Source organism: Anomaloglossus baeobatrachus, chromosome 6 (genome assembly GCF_048569485.1).
Source record: "Anomaloglossus baeobatrachus isolate aAnoBae1 chromosome 6, aAnoBae1.hap1, whole genome shotgun sequence".
Lineage (NCBI taxonomy): Eukaryota > Metazoa > Chordata > Amphibia > Anura > Aromobatidae > Anomaloglossus > Anomaloglossus baeobatrachus.
In genome coordinates, this window is record NC_134358.1 from 205,427,713 (window position 1) to 205,451,130 (window position 23,418).

At 42.2% G+C, this 23,418-nt stretch overlaps 1 protein-coding gene across 3 annotated transcripts in view; it reads right to left on the reverse strand.

The window, feature by feature from the left end:
• The window catches only part of MBP (myelin basic protein), a 165,242-nt gene that overhangs the window by 121,306 nt on the left and 20,518 nt on the right, over positions 1–23,418 (reverse strand). For all 3 annotated transcript variants that reach the window (XM_075314641.1, XM_075314642.1, XM_075314640.1), the window contains exon 2: positions 8,610–8,697. In XM_075314641.1, the coding sequence (XP_075170756.1) occupies positions 8,610–8,697 (88 nt within the window). The remainder of the gene's footprint in view (positions 1–8,609; positions 8,698–23,418) is intronic.

Below are 23,418 nucleotides of genomic sequence, written 5' to 3' on the forward strand. Positions count from 1 at the left end.
TCAGGAACAGTCATCTCCTTAATTACTGCTTTTACAACCACAATCCAATGGCCAAGATAACAATTTGGAGCGAAGAAAAGCGGAGATGTGAAATCGCTTATGAATTCAGGAAATTGTCCGTTATCTGCTTCTTGCTGCTTAAAATCAGTGATAAAAGCTGAACATTTTCCTTCACAAATGACAGAATACAATATGAGAGAACACGGATGACATTTTGGAAACTTTTAGTGATGAGCACTGGCATTGAGTGGCATTTGCATTCATCATAACCACAAAAGAGAGAACAAGGTGTGTCCGCGAGGCATGATATCTATTAATGGACAAATTGGTGATGTGAGGCAACAATGGCAAAGTCTGGTGTATATCAAGGCATATCTCTTGGAATCTGTCAAATTTAACCCTTTAGTGGATCCAGAGTATAATACTATACAGGACATAGATGAATTGAGGGCCCAAACCTTGTGATCATTTTTTTATGAAAAAAAACAACAAGTAGATAATATTATAGCCAAATACCTTACGAAACATTTTTATGCGGTCACTTTTACATCAATCCATAATGTACAGTAACATTCTTTTTTTCCCTCTATCCAAAATATGTTTTGCATGGATAAACATACAATTTTGGAGCTGGTCACTTCAAAATGAAATGCACTCCTTTTATAGGTCTCTTGGCATCTTCTTGATCAGGAGCGCACAACTCCCCTGTATTGCAGCTTTCTGCTTGCTGGGGGCAGAGGTAATTTTGCCAATGGGAACTAACAGTGGGTTCTAGCCATCCATACAGCTTAAAAGCAGCACTTACAAGCTCTATAGTAAAAAGCTAGTAAGCAGTCAGCATGTATAGTCATTGCTGCATGAATGCCGAATTCGCTGAGAACAAGTAGTAAGCAATAAAATTTAACGGGTTGTGCACTACTCTGACAACGCTTTCTCAATCTGAGTGTTTGCCCACATTAAAATAATAACCCTCTTACTCACCTCTTATGGCTCTGCCATTCCAGCGGTGTTGACATCTACTCTCCCAGGGCTCATGTGAAGTTATGTTTCAGAAGCCCTGTGCCTAATCAGTACCGGCTTCATTCTTCCCGCCTTTGGACGTATCAAACATCGATCGGCAGCCACAGCTTTGACTTCCTCTTGATGTTTGATTTGTTGGAAGGTGGAGGTAGTGAAGCCGGTGCTGATTAGACACAGGGCTCGAGTGACATAACAACTTCACGTGAGAGCTGGAAGAGTGAGTGCTGACACCGCTGGAATGGCACTGGAGGTGAGTATAAGCATTTTTATTTTAATGGGATAAGCACTCGTATTGAGAAGGGGTTGTAGGAGTAGTAGACAACCCCTTTAAAATCCCCTGTGTTCTTGACTATAGTCACTTGCAGTTTACAATTTTAAATATTAAACAGGTTATCCACTACTTTTACATTGATGACCAATCCTTCAGATAGGTCATCAACATCTGATTAATATGGGTCTGACACCCGGAATCCCCACCGATCAGTTGTTCCCTATGCCAGCGGTGTCAGCAGGCAGCCGGAAATGTTCAATCCCAGAACTGCCCTGTCTTCTGATAGTGGCTGTGGCTGGGTACTGCACATCCACCTCCTAATGACCTGAATTGGAGGCGGATGTGCTGCTATTAGTGATGAGGCAGCTCTCGATTTGAGCATTTCCACCTGCAGCCACCGCAGGCGGCGAGAGCAACTGTTTGGCAACGGTGCCGGATGTCGGACCCCGGCCAATCAGTCATTGATGACCTATCCTAAGGATAAACCATCAATGGAAATGTAGTGGACAACCTCTTTAAAGAACATGAGACAACCATTTAAAGATGAAGCCTCATCATAATTTTTATTTCATTGTTCCTCTTAATTATCTATGTAATGCTGTGGAAGTGTATTAAAATACTTACTGAGTGTGGTCTTCTCCGATTTCCAGCGTCGCTCCATGTGCCCGCTCTGCAGCTTTGCGAGTTTACATGTCAAATTCTATGCGGAGCGGTAGCTGCTTTCCCAGTGTATGTCTATGAAACTCAGAACAAGACTCCATCGATTGACAATGAGAAAGCAATATGTGATCCTGTTTTGATATAACATGGGCCAGAACAGGGCTAGAGTGATGCTGGAAACCAAGGAAGATAGATATTTGGAGCGGACAGGTGGCTATAATTTTACAGGAATAAAAAGCTGATCATGCTAAGCTGTTTCTACCGTTAATATGAAAGAAACTGCAACAGGGCCTACTAAAGAAGCTCCAACGCAGATGTGAACAAAGCCTTACTTATTTTTGCCAACACTAAATACTCATTAATACTCATTAATACACAATAACATTATCCTGTTGCTTAGGAAAGTGAAGGATCAGGTCCCTGCGGCACCGGCAATGGAAGTCTTCAATCCCACAATGGTGCCAGCATTCTCCTTTTTATGGCCATTGGGATTCTATGAATAAATTACTTTATTTTCCTATTGCTATACAGAATGGTAGAAACAGTTAGAGATTTCTTATACATTCCTGCTGTTTTCCCAGAAAGGAAAAAAAAATCCCAGAATAAAGTGACAAAGCCCGTTAGGCAGATGTACTGTTCACAATGTAATTTGAGGGATATAATAAGCTTTTTTGGCCCTTGTTTCCGTGCTGTTCAAAATGCAAATTACAAAAAAAGAAAACTTTCATCGTATTTCTATTGCTCAGTTTGACAGGTATTTGTGCGTCAGCTAAATAATGGCCACTTATTGTGTCTGGCACCTTGACTAGAGAGGAGCGGAACAGTGGAAGTTTGGTTCGGCAGGTTCAGCCATACTGTAGATAAAGTATGGTTTGGGACCCGGACTTGACCTGAATCCCAATGGAAATCACTAATTGGGCAATTCGGGTCTCTGCCCACATGCAGCCACCTATAAACAGAACACTTCCAGGGGAGGGTGATGGGGTTTTTACCTTTTTTTTTTGTTTGGCGCACACTACGGTACATCCGATCACGCTGTTGTCACCCCCAGTGTGAGCCGATCAAACACTGCAAGCAGGGCAGAGCACCGAGTATACCCGAGCACAGTGATGCTCGCAAGGGTGGTTTGCATACGTAAAGCACCTTAAATCTGTTTTTCTATGTAATGTCTGTGTTCGGTACGAACACCGAACCTTGGGTTTGCTCATCTCTAACCATGACTGTTATATGACAAGGCCATTTTCCATTTACAAAAAAGTTGTAACTTTTTCCCCCAAAAATGAGGGACTAGGGTACATCTCCTAGTTCATTAGAATCTATGTAAATGGCAAGAGGAGACCAGCTCCAAGAATATAGGTCTTGATAAACGACAAAAATAATAACTGACCATTTTGTGTACGTGGCATTAATTTTGCATTTATCTGAGGATGCCAATCTCAGTTGAAATGTTTCTTATAATATAAATAAAGTATGTTCTTTTGCAAACTACAAAAAAAAGCCATCAAGCCTAGTTCCGAATCTTTGTAAAGCACAATGGGTTGCTGCCCTTGGGTTACAAGGGCTCAGTGTTAGCTTTGTACTCCCCCTACTGAATACTAGAAAAACTGCCAGACACTTATCAAGTGTAATATTGCGCAAGTCTGGGGAGAAAAAGTCATTATTAACCCCTACCCTTACGGCACATATTTGGGGCTATTTTTGGAGGCGCTATTGGTTTTATTTATGTGGATATAGCACTCACATCGCAGAGAATCAGGAGGGTTATGCACAAATCACTGACGGAATCATTTATGTCACTATGTTAAAACAGTCAGCAGATTGCTAAGTGAAGTGCAATTAAGTAAGAAAAAGGGGTAATCCGAACACAAAGAAGAGAAGGGGCCGCACAGAGGAGCTCCAGGATCAATGACATCACCTTATCGCTGCATGAATTATCTTCTTCCCTTAGAAACAAACATTATAAATAAAAAGGGCTCGGGAGGGGCTCTGAAATCCTTCCATCACATGGAGCCGATGCAGCTGCTGCGATACAGCTAAAAATAAAAACTGCAAAATAAATCTGCCTGATTTGCTCACAACAGACCTCGTCCACACTGCTGAAGACCATTTGTTGCTCTAATTCTCGTCTCTTCCCAATACAGCTTAATGACACACTGGCAAATGATTACTGCAGAATGGAGGATATACTGGAAACATCTGTCAGCAGTATGCCGGGACAGAAAACGCCGTGCTTCACTCGAGGCGGCACAAAAGCAATCACCCGCTGACCAAAGGAGCCTTCAAGGTCACCGGCTAACAAGGAAACTGAGAAGGTTGATAATGGGGCACGACCCGTGACTCCATCCTGCAAACAAAATATGAAAACTATACAAAGAAGGGAGTCAAAATAATCAAAAACACTGGTATGATGTAAATGAGTCACAGGAAATCGCTCCCTATTAATAAACCAATAGGAATGTGGTTCTGAGGAGTAGTGAGATATGTGAAATGGAAGCTGTGGGGTCCCCTAAACATCAATCCCCCATTATAGTGTTCTATATACAGATTACAGTGTCCTAATAATGGGGTCCTCTAAACATCAACCCCCCCATTATAGCATTCTGCATGCAGTTTGCAGTGTCCTAATAATGGGGTCCCTTAAACATGAACCCCCTATTATAGCGTTCTATATACAGATTGCAGTGTCCTAATAATGGGGTCCCTTAAACATGAACCCCTCATTATAGCGTTCTATATACAGAATGCAGTGTCCTAATAATGGGATCTGTTAAACATCAACCCCCTATTATAGCGTTCTGTATGCAGATTGCAGTGTCCTAATAATGGGGTCCTCTAAATATCAACCCCCACACCTAGTATAGCGTTCTGTATGCAGATTGCAGTGTCCTAATAATGGGGTCCCCTAAACATCAACAACCCCCCCCCCATTATAGCGTTCTGTATGCAGATTGCAGTGTCCTAATAATGGGGTCCTCTAAACATCAACCCCCCCATTATAGCATTCTATATACAGATTGCAGTGTCCTAATAATGGGGTCCCCTAAACATCCACAAACCCCCCTATTATAGCGTTCTGTATGCAGATTGCATAGGACTAAAACTATTTTATGTGCCACAGTAACATACCCATGCTTGCACAGTAACATACCCCTTGGTGACCTGGCTACATTTTCCAAACCTGACGTGTCACTTTATGAGGCAATAAAGCTGCAATGTTTCAACATCTCCGAGTGATTCTGAGAATGTTTGTTTCTTTCGTGACAAATTATATCTTTTGATAATGAGAAATTCAGGTCCATCTTTTTGTAAATAAAGGCAGGACTAGTCTGATGAAAGCGACCAGACATATTTGTACATCTCTAATTGTAGATTACAAATGTTTTTATTATGCATAAGATATTCTTAGAATACAGCAATCGCCATCTATAATGATATACTGGTGATTTCATAGTCTTGGGCTATGTTCATTATTTGCTATTTTGCTGCTTTTTTACTGCAGCAAAACCTGCTATCTTGGCAGTTTAAAAGCTGGAGACAAAAGGAGGGAGGATCAAGCTTCCATAGTAAGATCTTCAATTCCTACTCCATAAAATTACACGTTTCATAAAAAAATGAAGTCTTAATGAGGGGGGTCAGGGAGCCCAGAGATCAGCAACGCATTTCGAACGCTAACTGCGTTCTTTGTCAAGCCAGTTAAAAAGCTGCTCCCAAAAAGCAGGGTTTGCTTCGTTTTTTGCTCTCGCTTTAAAAAGCAGCAAAAATGCTGAAAGAATTGACAAGCTGCCTCTTTCAGAAACGCATCAGTTTTCCATTTTAGTCAGGAAAAAAATGCAATCGTGTGTGTGTGTTAATATCTAATAGGTTTTGCTGGTACTGTAAAAAGCAGCTTTTAATTTCCATAAAAACTCTTAAAAAAACCCCAACAAATCAGCAAAAATATCACGTGTGAACAGAGCCTAAGGGGGCCAAAAAGATTTCCTTGGAAGGGAATGTATCATCTTAAAGGGAACCAACCAGCAGGATTTTCATGTATAAAGTAAAGCCTGTGCTACACTGGTGCTAGGATGCTGAATGTAACCATATATTTTGTTCATAGAGTGGATGCTTTATTTCAGAAATATGTGCAAGTAAAGTTTCAGCAATGCACTGCTATTTGATTGACAGGTGCAATAGGAAGGGAACATGTGGGCCAGGTCTTTCTATCTATTCCCGCCCCTGTCTACCTGCGCTGGAATTAACGTGTATGAAGTCGACAGGAGGAGGAAGGCCAGGCAGGCAGGGGTGAGAATAGATAGCAAGACCCGACCCTCATATTCCATCCCCTGTTGCACCTGTCAATCAAACAGCAGTGCACTGCTGGTACATTACATGGACATATTTCTGAAATAAAACATCCAATCTCTGAACAAAAGGTATGGTTACATTCAGCATCCTAGTGCCCGTATAGCACTGGCATTACTTTATATATGAAAATCCTGATGATTGGTTCTCTTTAAATATTTTGTAATAATTGACACCAAGTTGTGATGCATCCTGTTTTTCCCCTATTATTTTATGGTAGTTATTTTTTTATTCTGCACATGACTCTGCGGGCTGTCAATTTGCCTGAGATTTGGTTACCATCACTCATAGATATGCTCTGCGATAGCCACATGGACAATAGTCAGCAATAGGCAGACTGACTCGCTGACTTCTATAGGAGATATTTCTAACCATGGGGTCTGTTTCACAAGAAGAGGAGACAATGACTTTACATACTGTGAATGGTGTGATTTTGTACCATTTGTCATTGGTAACCTGCCTTTGATGAGGATGAGATGCCTGATCTTACAGCTTAGGATTTTATTTCTTTAATATAGGCATGGGAAAGTTAATAAAGTAAACAAATTTAAATACATAAATTATGTTTAAACATAAAAAGTTGAAGCAAACAATACAGGATTTTCTGGTGACACGTTATCTTTGGATTACAGTTATTGCACTGGAAAATCCTAAGCATTGGCCAGAAGATCTTAAACTAAAGTCATCCAGGGATGGCCAAACTATTAATCCTAACCGCTCCATAAACATGCATAGCGAGTGTGCATGTGTTTTGTATAAGAAGAGGGAATTAAGTCACTGGCAGACTTCTTTCCCATAGGAACAAATCAAGGGTTGGGTCAATGAAAAGCCAACATTCCCGATTCTTCACTCCCTGGACATCTGCGATCAGGATAGAGTTCCCAAACACATTGGATAGTAGGACTCCCTATGCTGCCGAGAGCACCATATGGGACAGGTATTCTCTTTGTTAGCATGACAAGCTTTTTCCTGCCAAATCCCATAGACGAAAAATACATCCTTAAAAAAATTGGTGGTGACTGAAGGCCTTATGCTGTTCTATGGGCAAAGTATTACATTCACTTTCCTCAGAAGTGACCATTCCACCTTTAAAATGCACATTCACAGAGGTATTTCTTTACAGTTGCAGCAAGTAAAGGTTATTTTTCGTATAATGAAGGTTATATACATTTTCATTGCCATTTTAGTTGCATTGCATTGTTAAATTTTCAGTTTACTGTTAAGATTCCACAAATCTGGATAGAAAATCCATAGCTTTCTCACTGAGTGTGAACATAATATAAAAGGTGCCCACACACGAGACTAATTTCGATCTCAACCTGCCGATATTGGACGTCAATGTGTCTGAGGACTTCCCAACTCTCCTCCAATAGATGAAGTCAGGGAGAGAAGGATATGACACGTCCAATTTCTGATTCTTTCAATCTGCAGGAGATAAGCCAATATGAGAGGAATCTGGCACCACCTCTCTGACAGGGAAGATAGGAGATCTCTGAAGAACTTTCCCATTGAGTGTGAACATAACCTTAAGGTGGCCAAACAAGAGTAATTTCGTAACAACCTGCCAATATCACACGTTAGTCAAATGTGTATGAGGCCCTCCCAAACTCCCCTCTAATAGATAAAGACAAAGGAGAGAAGGATCTGGAAAGTCTGATTCTTTCATTCTGCGAGGAGTCTGTCACCACCTCTCTGATAAGAGAACGTAAGAGAGCTCTGCAGAACTTTCCCACTAAGTGTTAACATAACCGAAGGGTGCCCACACATAAAACTAATTTTGCCCCAACCCACCGATATCGGACATCAATTTAATGTGTATGAGGACCTCCCAACTCTCCTCCGATAGATGAAGTAAGGGGAGAGAAGGATATGGCATGCCATATTTCCAATAGCTGATTCTTTTATTCTGTGGGAGATAAACCGTTGCAAGACGAGTTTGTCACCACCTCTCTGATAGAGAACGCAGGAGGCGGGAGAGAGAGCTGTTGAGTGAATGACTGGCCGTATATTCGATATGCTATCCAATGTGTGTGTGTAGGCTTAATTGTAATGCCCAAGACATCTGAGTCCCCATAACTTGAGCAGGACAGATATATCCACTGCCTGCAAACAGAAGCATACGATATATGTAGAATGCATACTGTATATTCTGTATATGTAAATATAAATTTGTAGGTAATAAAATTAATGGAGTTCAGTCATAAGGAAATCCCTGAGGACTGGATAAAAATGCCTCTTGCCAAGCTTACGTCACAGTATTACATTAGTTTACATCACCAAGTGTACAAGTTACCTCTTGTTTCTGGGAGATACATACCAAACACGTCATTATCTTCACATTCCTGGACTGGCTCTGCCACATCACTTGTAGACTTTTGTTCTTCTACTACTCGGTCTTCTGTATTCTGAAATGGACAAATATACAAACACTTAGTACAACACTAAAATATGATTCCCTATATCAGGAGTGCAAAATTGGTTGTCTGGGATGCCGGTTTGTATGACCCCCAGCCATGTCCGACTCCTCTGCATTCTGTAATGGTCAAACTATGGTGATAACTGCACTCATTGTATGGTCCCCTTGACTCCTTTTTTGGAGTGCTAAATAGGGGAGCAGAAGACCCTCTTTGTCTATAGTAGTAAAAGTTCCATAAATGAAACCCACACTAATTAGATTACACTGTCAATATACACCATAGATCAGAATACCCCTTCAAATCTTATGCGGCCCTTGGGAGTTATATTCACAAACTCTGGCGATTATGCACCTCTGCTCTGTACAGTGTTAGGCCTCTTTCACATGTCCCTGAAAAACACGCATGTTGTTCATGGACGTGTCAGAGGTGCGTTTTGCCCTCGGTGTGCCGTGTGTATGGCAAACATGTGTTCTCCGTGTGTTATCCGTGATAACACACGGAGAACGGGAACTTTCTACTCACCTGTCCCTGGCTTCGCTGTCCGTGGTGCTGATCTTCGGTCTCCAGTCTTGCCAACTCCCCGCTGCTGCTGCTTCTGGCCGCAGTGAAGTGAATATTCAATGAGCATAATGAGCGGCGGTCGGCAGCAAGTGACAGCAGCGGCAGACTCTGCAGGGCAGGAGAAGGCGAGTAAAGGGGTTTTTTTTTCCCTCACAGACACATGGCTTTTCTCCGATGCGTGTCACACGGAAAACATCCGCGTGGTCCGTTTGCATTACGTGTGACATGTTTGCTTGGCGTGTGACACCAGTGATGCCGGAGAACAGACATGTCGGCGTGAGAAACACACGGACATACATAAGTACGGAACGCACACACGTTCCGTTCGAAAATATTTACATGTGTCCAAAACATTAGGAATACATAGGTCCACGTGTGTACGTGTCTCCGGTATTTGAGAAAACTGCCCAACACGTACCGGAGGCACGTACGTGTGAAAGAGACCTTAGTGGGATTTAATATACAGATTTTCAGCACAGCATTTATGTATTGATTAGTAATACAATGACAGAAAAACAGAAATCCAACTCTACGACGGCACACAGAGGAATCAAAGCTTCACATTTCCATAGTCAAACATTTATCATGGGACACATAGGGCTCGAAAGTGCAAAATACAAAGTTTACTAAAAGCCACAGTGGGTTTGATGGCAAATAATGCTGGAAATGAGTAACAGAGGTTACAGAAGCAGAAGAAGCTACAATCAACTAATCAATGGAATCTCCTTATGAGAAGTACCCTGTTCACAAGGCCAAGTGATATCAGAGATATGTAGTGCCTTCCAGTAATTCATTTTAAATTGATTAAATGAGAACATTAATGAAAAGTGCCTGTATATTCAGCCTACCCAATGGGGAATATAAACTTGCTATTTTTGTATGTTCTTTCTTAGGCTATGTTCACATGCAGCGTTTCTTTACTTAGCGTTTTAATGCAAATCTAAAGATGCTTGTACTATTCCAGCAAAAGCTATAAGATTTCAAAAATATCTTGCACATGATTGGTTTCTTTTCCTGACTTGCAGCTACTGGGAGGGGTAAGGCCTTGTGCGCACACTGCGTTTTTACCAGCGGTTTTGCTGAAGAAATTTCTTGAGGAATGTTTGTAACCTTTCTGCAGACATTTCCCAGCAAAACCTATGAATAGCTGTGCACACACTGCGTTTTTTTTCTCAAGAACATTCTTTCTGCAGAATTTCTTATGAAAATTTCTTGAGAAAATGAGCATGTCACTACTTTTCCGCAGGTACTTGCGTTTTTTGCCATAGATAATGGTAAAAATCTGTGGGGACCAACTTGCGGAAAATCCGCGGTAAATCCACGGCAAAACCGCTGCAAATCGCGGCAAAAACGCGGGTGCGTCACTTTAGGCTATGTGCGCACTTTCTAGTGCGCACATAGCCTAAAGATGCTCACTCCCAAGTAGACTCTGAAGAAATTCCTTAATGGTCTGCAAGCAGAGAATTCACATACTGCGCACCAAAAGCAACAAATATGAATATCTCTGCAATGGAGAGACGTTGCACAAAAGTAAAAAAAAAAGCGCAAAATCAGAGGAGCTCAGGGATTTTCATAAAGTTTTTAACGCGATTTTTTGGAGCAATTGACAGATTTACTAAATGGAGCCTGATCCATGTGTAGCATGTATCAGACATTAGCTGCATGGTTTCAACATAGCTTTATAGCCACTGGGAACCAAGCCACACAGGAGACCAGTTGGACAGATGGGTCTCCAATGGCTTCTCCTCCTCCAGTGCCCTGGAGTGACAGGTCTTTCCCTGTGTACATGTAAAATGACAGACCTATCACTAAAGGAGAACGGGCGAGGAGAAGCCACCAGGGACCTGTCTGTTCAACTAGTCTTCTGCGTGGCTCCGTCCCCGGCGGCAATTAAACTATATTTTTTCTCTGACCCACCTCAGCATTTCCAAGTTAAACATGCCTGGATGAAATCATGCAGCCACTGTCTAATACAGGCCGCCTGTGGATCAGGCTGTATGTATCTGCTGTCATGTTCCATTTAATATGTTGTTCATATGTTTGTTTTTGTCTTGTATCTGTATGGTTGAAAGTAAGGCCGGCTTTGCACACTACGACATCGCAGGTGCGATGTCAGTGGGGTCAAATCGAAAGTGACGCACATCCGGCGTCGCAATCGATATCGTAGTGTGCAAATCCTTTTTGATACGATTAACGAGCGCAAAAGCGTCGTTATCGTATCATCGGTGTAGGGTCCGACATTTCCATAATGCCGATGCAGCGACAGGTACGATGTTGTTCCTCGTTCCTGCGGCAGCACACATCGCTGTGTATGAAGCCGCAGGAGCGAGGAACATCTCCTACCTGCGTCCCGGCTGCAATGAGAAGGAAGAAGGTGGGCGGGATGTTTACATCCCTCTCATCTCCGCCCCTCCACTAGTATTGGCCACCTGCCGTGTGACGCCGCACGACCCGCCCCCTTAATAAGGAGGCGGGTCGCCGGCCAGAGTGACGTCGCAGGTCAGGTGAGTGCATGTGAAGCTGCCGTAGCGATAATATTCGCTACGGCAGCTATCACAAGATATCTCTGCTGCGACGGGGGCGGGGACTATCGCACTCGACATCGCAGCATCGGCTTGCGATGTCGCAGCGTGCAAAGTACCCCTAAGATTGCCTGTGAACTAGAATCATAAGTAGTGATAGGCGTACCTGCAAATATCTGGAATCGGTGGGTCCAACCGGATTTTTTAAACAAAACACAGTTCAGGACCAGAGTTAATTCTATATATATCTGATATATAGATATCTGATTCTGCTTGGAATCACCCTCGCTGTGTATGCCTCTATAGTGGTGTAAAAATAAATAAATCAAAAACTTGAGGTAGGGTCCCCAAATATTATGATAGCCAGCACAGATAAAGCATATGGTTACAGGCTGCAGCTCCCAGCTGTGTGCTTATCTTGGCTGTGTATCAAAATGAGAGGGAACCCATGTGGCTTTTTTTTGTTTTTTAATTATTTAAATAAATCATTTTAAAAACTGGCAAGTGGACCCCCAATTTTGATACCCAGCCATGACAAAGCCAGATAGCTGGGGGCTGGTATTCTTGCGCTGGGGAGACCCATGGTTTTTGGCTGCCCCTAGCCTAAAAATAGCAGCCTGCAGCTGCCCAGAATTGTTCCATTCATCAGATTTTTTTATTTATTTATTTCTAAACCACTATAGAGCGTCTATGATTGAAAGCAGTCAGACATGCTGTGACACAGCGTGGGGGCTCGGTCTGACTGCAACCAATCAGAGATGCCAGGACACCATTATAGAGCGTATATGATTGAAAGCAGTCAGACATGCTGTGACACTGCGTGGGGGCTCGGTCTGACTGCAACCAATCAGAGATGCCAGGACACCATTATAGAGCGTATATGATTGAAAGCAGTCAGACATGCTGTCACACAGGGTAGGGGTGTGGTCCGACTGCAACCAATCAGAGATTCCAGGACTGCCGGTGGGTGAGGGAACCAGTAAATATGTATGAGGGTAAAGAGCGGCCCCGGAAATAGTGTTACAGCCGTGCGTGAGACTCGGTAAGTATAATGCTTTGGCTTTATTCCTATTTTCTTTTTTTTTCTTTTTTTTATTACCCGGGTGGCCGGATCCAGACAGTTACTTAGAGTTCCCTGAGAACTCCGGGCCCACGATCGGTGCACGGATCCTAGGTATCCCATGAGGATTCAAAATTTTACAGTCTGGGTTTGCCCATCACTAATTATAAGGCATCAATCTTTATAAAAATAAAGATTATTCATTTATCTATCTATCTGGTATATTAGTATATTTTCTGTTACTTACTATGGAGGCATAGGTCACCATTACTATCTGAGGTTCCGCATTGTGGATTATTCCAACTTTCCAGTGTCCATTGTCATCATTTTTGTAGAGTTGGCATAGGGGTGTTCACTTACAGTGCCTACAAGTAGTATTCAACCCCCTGCAGATTTAGCAGGTTTACACATTCGGAATTAACTTGGCATTGTGACATTTGGACTGTAGATCAGCCTGGAAGTGTGAAATGCACTGCAGCAAAAAAGAATGTTATTTCTTTTTTTATTTTTTTTTTTTAAATTGTGAAAAGTTTATTCAGAGGGTCATTTATTAGTCAACCCCTCAAACCACAAGAATTCTGTTTGGTTCCCCTAAAGTATTAAGAAGTATTTCAGGCACAAAGAACAATGAGCTTCACATGTTTGGATAAATTATCTCTTTTTCCAGCCTTTTCTGACTAATTAAGACCCTCCCCAAACTTGTGAACAGCACTCATACTTGGTCAACATGGGAAAGACAAAGGAGCATTCCAAGGCCATCAGAGACAAGATCGTGGAGGGTCACAAGGCTGGCAAGGGGTACAAAACCCTTTCCAAGGAGTTGGGCCTACCTGTCTCCACTGTTGGGAGCATCATCCGGAAGTGGAAGGCTTATGGAACTACTGTTAGCCTTCCACGGCCTGAACAGCCCTTGAAAGTTTCCACCCGTGCCGAGGCCAGGCTTGTCCGAAGAGTCAAGGCTAACCCAAGGACAACAAGGAAGGAGCTCCGGGAAGATCTCATGGCAGTGGGGACATTGGTTTCAGTCAATACCATAAGTAACGTACTCCACTGCAATGGTTTCCGTTCCAGACGAGCCCGTAAGGTACCTTTACTTTCAAAGCGTCATGTCAAGGCTCGTCTACAGTTTGCTCATGATCACTTGGAGGACTCTGAGACAGACTGGTTCAAGGTTCTCTGGTCTGATGAGACCAAGATCGAGATCTTTGGTGCCAACCACACACGTGACGTTTGGAGACTGGATGGCACTGCATACGACCCCAAGAATACCATCCCTACAGTTAAGTATGGTGGTGGCAGCATCATGCTGTGGGGCTGTTTCTCAGGCAAGGGGCCTGGCCATCTGGTCCGCATCCATGGGAAGATGGATAGCACGGCCTACCTGGAGATTTTGGCCAAGAACCTCCGCTCCTCCATCAAGGATCTTAAGATGGGTTGTCATTTCATCTTCCAACAAGACAACGACCCAAAGCACACAGCCAAGAAAACCAAGGCCTGGTTCAAGAGGGAAAAAATCAAGATGTTGCAGTGGCCTAGTCAGTCTCCTGACCTTAACCCAATTGAAAACTTGTGGAAGGAGCTCAAGATTAAAGTCCACATGAGACACCCAAAGAACCTAGATAACTTGGAGAAGATCTGCATGGAGGAGTGGGCCAAGATAACTCCAGAGACCTGTGCCGGCCTGATCAGGTCTTATAAAAGATGATTATTAGCTGTAATTGCAAACAAGGGTTATTCCACAAAATATTAAACCTAGGGGTTGAATAATAATTGACCCACACTTTTATGTTGAAAATTTATTAAAATGTAACTGAGCAACATAACTTGTTGGTTTGTAAGATTTATGCATCTGTTAATAAATCCTGCTCTTGTTTGAAGTTTGCAGGCTCTAACTTATTTGCATCTTATCAAACCTGCTAAATCTGCAGGGGGTTGAAGACTACTTGTAGGCACTGTATGGTTCATACACGTTTTCGGATATTATCAAAATTGGTCACTTTAAATGTGATTTTATTCACTTTTATCTATTTATATTGTTACAAATAAAATATTGTTATTGAACTGTATCAAAATATTTTGGTGTGTTGTTTTTTTTCTATACTCTCTTCTTCCATTACTTAGCGTTTCATGTAAAAAGCTGTTTGCATGTTGTCAGTTCTGCTTTCCCGCCCACACAGCTTTTCTGCAGTTTGTATACATTGAGAGCAATCAATCACCACCATATGTCTGAGGAAGCAGGAGGATTTCTGGCAGTATTTGTACATGGGATTACTGAATGTAATCATTAAAAAACCAGAAAATCAGTTCCTGAAACTCCACTTTGTTAGTAATAACGTTACTATCATATAGGGATCAGAGAGCATGGACGGGACGGGGGCTTTATATTGGAGTACCCCAGTATTCATGCCCTCCGTGTGGATCTGTAAGATCATCCACAGCTGCAATGCTTCGGGTAATATGATGTATGCGTTTACAGATTACATAACGCCAAATTTACTAGACAAAAATGCAAGAGAATAGCTTCTCGGCCGGATACTGGAAGCAATTTACTAAATATTTGCCAGCGATTGTTATTTCTTTAGGAGCAGCAGATGCCTTTTTGTATTCAGCTGGCTCTTAACGTGAGCAATCCGAACTCACTGACCGCAGCGGATTGTCTGCTAACACTCCTTACGATGCCCCAGAGAACCTGCCAAGGAGGACGTGAAGAAATAAACGACAACGCGTGAGTGAGGAAGATCACAGAATGCAGAATGTTAGACTACACGGGTGAGATTACCGGAATGCTTCATGGTCAGGATTTGTAAAAGAAAAATCTATTCACTATTTGGAATCAAAATATTTATATCAATTAAAATACATTTTATATTTAGTTGGGTCATACTTATTGTCTATATAAAAATTTTCATTTATTTTTTTTATTTTTTTTTACTACTTTGTATTACACTAATTATATATACAATTTCTAAAAGTGTTTGCTAAACAGGAAAAATGTGTAATTAGGAGCGAGGAAGGCAAATGCTGTCCAACCGCCACAAGGAGGAGCTGTTCCTTCTCTCTGGTTAATCAGTAAACATATTGTGACAAATGGAACAAGTGAGTGTTAAGGATTAGCCTCACACAACCCTAATATCGATACCGGTCCCTCTGAGCGGAACAATCGAACAACCCGAGCAGGGGTGACAATTATACATTATCCACGCAATCTGTGAAGAAGCACTTCGGAGAGATATAGGTACATCAGAGCCGTTTAGCAATGAACCAGTCAAGTGTTTTTGGGATATTTTGCAAAACTACAGCAGAAGAATACACTTTGCTTTTAAATACATAAAAAAAGAAACTTCTGCTATACTACAACAGTGATCAGCAGCAGTCATCCAACCGACTGTATAAGGAGGTGATCTGCTTGATATTTCTAACTTCCATATCTAAATTGTGGGTTATCTTTACTGTATTATTCAGCCTAAGAAGAATTTTTGGAATATACAAGAATAAAATGATTCTGACAGTCTCTGTAGGAAAAAACCCACTATAAGCGGCAGAACAATGGCAATTCCAGATGGAAAAATAGAAGTTAAAATGAATATAAATAATATAAATGTTCTTTATTTTTGGCCCAATGCATCAACATATGGGGTCAGGAGAACATAAGCTCTGGAGGAGGACGGGATCATATTTTATGGTTTTACATATACACCCTTTACTTCACTTTCCATCCTTTGGATGAAATTGATGGATATTTGTCTTTTTTCAAGCAAAAAACTATGTAACAAAAAGGATAACAGTTATTACATGCCATTGATGACAGCTCAGTCCTAGCTATGTAGAGACAGGACAGCAAGGTAAATGCTGGTGAGGCGTTTGGAGCAGGGGTTAAATAGCTGACTACGGAACCACTGCACAACTACTCTGCAGAAACTCAGAATAATTTAAAACAGACACAGGTTGGGCCTGAAACGCGTGCAGCTGTGGTGTTTGTTTTGGGTGCACACACTTGGAATGAGTTGATATTCATGAAAAAAGCTGCACGGGAGGTGGCCGATGGAATGCGCTACATCGAGGGCTACGCAGCAACAAAGAATGATTAGGCCATAAGCATTCTCATCTCCCTTCTCCGCGCTTCTGGTACTTACTGCTAAGTGGATGATCCATCAGCCATAATATCGCAACAGTTGGCGGCAAACTTGATTCAAAATTCAGACCATAGTTAGAGGGGCTTTCCCACAAAGTTGATTTTAATCAATAGATGTTGGAATAATAATAAGTTCCACAATTGGATGTGTTTAAAAACAATAAAAATCTCCCTGTGCTGAAATAATCTTATAAATGTAGCCCAGCTGTGTACTGTGTAATGGTTGTGTCTGACCGTACAGGGACATGGCCGTACAGGGACAATGTTTTACCTCATTATTACATTAGAAAGAATTATTTGCGATCCTATGCTGTAATGTTTATACACTTTTTTTACTCCCTCTCCTGCCCTGGAAATGTGATATGATCAGACCATGTTCCTGTACAGTCAGACATGGCCATTACACAGTACACAGCAGGGTCACTAAGGGTTTCTTGCTCTTTATTTGTTGTCTTATTTCCATTAAAGGGGTTGTCAACTTCTCAGATAACCACTTCTCCATCACCATATTTGCCTCTTGTAAAATAACGCTATACTCCCCTCCGGTCCCGTCACTCACTCTCCGGTGGCTGATGGGACCACTCACTTACTCTAGATGTTTGATACATCTGAAGGAGGTGATTGGGTGCTTGGCTCGGAGAGTGATTGTCGACATCGCTGGAAAGGCACTGGATGGTAGTATAAGAGTTATTTTATGGGGGCCAAACATGCTAAATGAAAAATGGATGTCCGATTAGTGGACAACTCCTTTAAAGGTCTTGTCGAGTGAAAACAGGTTATCACCTATGCACAAGATAGGTGATAACTTGTTGAAAGGTCAGAGTATGACCACTGTGGCCTGCACAGATAGGTAGAATGGGTTATTTTTATTCCCAATGGATAATTTGTATCCCCATTACAATATGGAGTGGCAGGTTGGATGCCTGAATGCCACTTTGTTTATTCTCTTTTAGGCTCCTGGAAAAAAATGAGAGTAGCGCTCAGCAGCACAATTGGGAACGAATGGAGTGCAGTTCTGTCACTGCATGCTAATGGGGATAAAAGTTCTCGTGTCGCCGATCGTTATAGACCACAGTGATCAAACCCTCACCTATCCTGTAGATGTGAAAATATGAAAAAAGAGAGGATTCACCGCATGAAATAAAGTCCAATCTCCGTAAAAATCATATGGTCCTTATACTAAATTGCTGCCCCAAGCAATATGACAATGGCAAAAAAATTCTTCAAAAGAAAGGAGTATGAGGAACCATAAATATGACATAAATATGATAAGGGCACAGGAAGCATCAGAAACGCGTCAGAGATGGCTTTTTCCAGCCGACCTTGCTGTTTTTAACTATTCCATAATAAAGAAGCAAGATTTTATTTTATGATTCCTCATATTCTTTCTTACTCTGGAAAAAAAATGTTTTGCTACCCTGTAGATGTGTGGTCGCCATCCTTTCTTACCTTAAGAGGCAGTTACACCAGGGGCTGCTGATAAGTCTTTGGCTTTACCCAGAAAGGAACAAGATAGGATGATGAAACTTTACATTTATTCCATATACTCTCCACTGATGTCAACACACTTCTTACATCGATATTCCAAATTCTGTAAGCCTAGCAAAAAGAAGGATGTCGGTTGTGCCTCAAACCAGGCATCCGTAGCAGCCATAGCATCAGAAATGTTGTGGAATTTGGTACCCTTGAGGTGTTTTGTCAGGTTTGGAAACAGATGATAGTCGGAGGGAGCTAGATCTGGTGAATAAGGTGGGTGGTGAACCAACTGGAATCCCTGCTCTGCCAGTTTTGCCGTGGTTGCTTGTGCAGTGTGAGCGGAGTCGTTGTCTTGCAGGAACAAGATTCCTTTAGACAGCTTGCCGCGCCTTTTGGCCTTCAGAGCTGCCTTCAATTGGTCCAAAAGTTCAATGTAATACTTTGCATTGATGGTGGAACCCTTTTGAAGGTAGTCCACTAGCAGCCTGCCCTTCTTATCCCAAAACAGGGATGCCATCACCTTAGTGGCTGATTTTTGCACCCTGAACTTCTTTGGACGAGAACCACTATGCCTTCACTCTTTTGACTGCTCCTTATTTTCAGGGTCATACAAATAAATCCAGGTCTCATCCATAGTGACCAGTCGATCCAGGAAGTTGTTATCAGTCCGGGAACGCTGACAAATGAACCGGGAAGTTTTCACTTGCATGCTTCTCTGATATGTTGTCAAACATTTGGGGACACACTTTGCAGATAGCTCCTCATGTCCAAATGGTCATGGATAATGACACAAACACGTTCACAGGAAATCCTCATGATGAGGTTGTGCACAGCATCGACAATCTCTGGAACAACAACCATTCTCGGTCGTCCAGGACGTTCGTCATGATTGGTGCTAAAGTGGCCCGTTTTAAATTTGGCAACCCAGTTCTTAACTGTGGAATATGAAGGACACTGATCCCCCAATGTCTGCGACATATCACCATGAATTTCCTTTGTGGACTTGCCTTGCAGAAACAAAAAATGTATCACTCCTCTGCTTTCAGATGCTGTAGATATAGCAATAGACTCTGCCATTTTGTTTTCCCGCGCGCGTAGAACATTGTTGCCATAAGCAACACAAACAACATTTTGAAAACATATATTAGACACATAAGGCCTTCATGTGAAGTAACATTCGTTACCATAGAAACAAAAAAAGATCACAAAGCCAAAGACTTATCAGCAGCCCCTCGTATCTGTGACAAATGGTCGTAAACCACATCCAACAGCCTCCCTACCTCCCAGTAGTGACACCCCGAGTCCCCCATTACCGGTTTAACAGCAAAGCTTTTCCCACAGAAGGCAGACAGAGACATTGTGCTCCCCTCCGTTATAAGTGGGCCCTTCCTTCCCAGTATATTTATATCCATGGGTTCCCACATTACCCCCATGCGGTACTTTCGCATTAAGTTCTCTCACTACACTACAGTTTCAAGTACCTCACTAACTGGCAGTATCATCCTATCTCTATATTACCATATTCATCTTCCCTTCATGGCCAGTATACACTCATCTAGATCTTCTCTTCTGTGCAGGACTACTTACAAAAACCATCATCTGGAGATCTTCTCTTCATAGCTGCTCCCTAGAGCCAGTGCTAATGCACCAAGCTGGCAGACAGTTGCGAGATTCGTATTATGGGCCTGCGAGCCACAAGTGGCTCCTGAACCACAGGTTGTGGACCCCCCGCTGTGGATTGATGATAGCTTGTTTCACAGGACAACCTCTTTAATGGAAAAGGATAAATGTTTTCCTAATTGAGAAATTGAGATCTATAATTGTAATGCCGTATCCTAAATTTACTAAACGGCCATCTTAAAGGTCATTTTTCGGTAATTTCCTTTATTACTCATGGGCTATCATATACTGAACTGCATAGATGAAAGTTTTCAGTATTTTAGTTGCGAAAGAGAAGTGATTATGACCCCTCTCTTTGGATTGTAAAAGTATTTTCATTCCATCGCCCTACTTTAAGACATGAGCAGAAATCTGTGTAACATAACCAGAAGCGAAAGTCCAGAAGAGACAGTTACAGTATATCTAATTATTTCCAGGAAAGTTCTAGCTCATATTCAGTACTTGGTCTGATTTGTCACTGTATGGATCCAGCCTCACCGCAGCATGAACTGGAATCAACAACCACATTAAAGGGAACCAATCACCAGGATTTTCGTATATCAGGTAAAGCCAGTGCTATACTGGCACTATCAGGCTGATTCTATACATACAGTGCCTGTAGTGGGCAGCTCGGATGTTTAGGCTTTCAAATCCAAGAAAGTGAAGTTTATAAATTGAGCAGCTTCTTGAGTGACAGTTGTATCTGAGCAGATAATCTCTGGGTGGGTAATCATATGGATTCCCGCCCCCCTGCCACCTGTTCTTCCCTCTAATGGTAACTATTATTCAAACGATTCACTTTTTTGAAGGACCTGTTGGGAAGTCATACCCATGTGACCAAAAGGGGTGGGGCCTCAGCCAATAAAGCTGGATACCAGATCACATGGGTATGACCTCACACAGGTCCTTCAAAAAAGTGAATAGTTTGTATATAATACTTACTATAGAGGGAGGAACAACAGGCAGGGGGCAGGAATCCATATGAATACCCAGACCCAGAGATTATCTGCTCAGATGCAACTGTCACTCAAGAAGCTGCTGAATTTATAAACTTCACTTTCTTAGATTTGAAAGCCTAAAAATCCGAGCTGCCCACTAATGGTATGCAGATAATCTGCCTGATAGTGCCAGTACTGCACTGGCTTTACCTGATATACGAAAATCCTGGTGATTGGTTCCCTTTAATGTGGTTGTTGATTCCAGTTCATGCTGCGGTGTGGCTGGATCCATACAGTGACAAATCAGACCAAGTACTGAATATGAGCACTGGCTTTACCTGATATACGAAAATCCTGGTGATTGGTTCCCTTTAAGATATAAAAAGATGACTATTTTAGGTTGTGCTAATGCCGCTCCACAATCCAGCTGAACGAGGGCAACTAGATGTGTGCCATTTCTTCTCTGACCCTGCCAACCCCATGCAGATTGGAAAAACTAGAGATTTTTTTTTCATGGTACCTGACAAGGGTTAAAAATCATCTTTCTCAACAGGACATGTGCTGCCGAGGACAATAATATTCTATGCACACCGAATTATATTATACCAATATTGCTGCTCATTTGTTTTGAACGGGAGGTATCATGATTTACATCTTAAAATCTTATAGATACAGGGTATCTAGTGTCAAAAGCTGCACTTATATTGCCTGGCCATGGCCATTAACTGACTGTTATTTGGCTGCATGCAAGACGACCAGCGGCATTTACTAACCGTAATTCCATGCAAATCAACGCTAAGTGATCATTCTGTGCGTATAGAATAACATTGTTCTTGGCTGCACATGTGCTGTTTACACTGACGATAAGCTGCCGGGAGCAATAACTTCCAAGAAACCTTAAAAATTACTTCACCCAACAAATGAGTATTGATTGTTTGTCGGCTGATTGATGCCCAACATTGGGAGACACAAGTTCCTAGATGCACCCATTCCCAATTAATGGCTAATGTACTGCAACTGCACCTTGAGTCTAAATTGTTAGTGAACATTTTACAACTCGTACGCTTAAAATATCTAATGCCCTCCTCATGAATGATCCATTTTAATCCTCCTCTTTCATTTTAAGCAAAATGGCCACTAGAGCTGTGTAATTGTAGCGCTGGTGTCCCTGTAGGGATGCTGACATACTCACCGCCCCTGCTGGTTTGATTCTCCCTCACTGCCCTGCGGCCGTCCATGTGTGCTGCTGCTTCCTCCACTTCCCGGGGCCTGTACACGCAGCTCAGGTCTCCCGGCGTGCATCGGCCCTCCTTTTAAAGGGCTGGTGCGATATTTCCAGGAAATGGCTGAGAGGCCCATTAGGGGAGGTGCCTGCGCAATGTCCTTAATTAGTTTGGCTGCCAGTCTGGTAGCTGGTTGTCATGTCCCCTGTGTCGGTCACCTGTACCTGCCTTCCCATACCTATCTGTCCCTGCAGTGCTTACCATATTTGTCCATACCCGCCTGTCTGCTTGAGCCATCCTGCCTGTACCTGTGCCTATACCTGAGTCCATCTCCTATCCTGGGGGTCAGTTGCTACAGTCCCGGTCACTGCCCTGGGAGTGGTACCAGACGTCCCACTAAAGAGTAAGCCCGGGTCCCCCTGTGGTCCAGTGGGTTCACTACTCCCACTCACTGCCTCTACACCGGCCGTGAGAGTTACAGTCATCAAAACTGCTCCTATCAGTGGACACCAAAGGGGAGTCTGTCTGTGACTTCCACAAACATATTCTGGAGGGGTCATAGACTGTGGCACTCATTTTATGTAGAATTCAATTTTACATTTAGACCAGAGGGTAGGCCGCACCTCTCGGGTATGTTCCTTAAATACTTGCAATCCCCATAAGATAACAATATGCAGTTGAACGTCTTCAAAATGTAGGAATAAACTGACAAATGTGCCTTTGCTTTTCTCAACTGTGTGTTGTTCCAGTTGTTATTATTAATAATAATAATAATAATATTTATAATAATATTTATTCATTTATATAGCGCTATTAATTCCATAGCGCTTTACATACATCAGCAACACTGTCCATATTGGGGCTCACAATCTAAATTCCCTATCAGTATGTTTTTGGAGTGTGGGAGGAAACCGGAGAATCCAGAGGAAACCCATGCAAACACGGGGAGAACATACAGACTCCTTGCAGATAGTGTCCTTATCAATTAATTCATACATTTCTATATGGAAGTACCAGAAAAATAACACAATGAAAGAAAAACCCAAACAAAACATTATTCTAATTGTGTTGCAAGCTCTAGTATTTATTAAAATATATGGGTCAGAAATAATACATAAAAAATATGCCTATATTTACA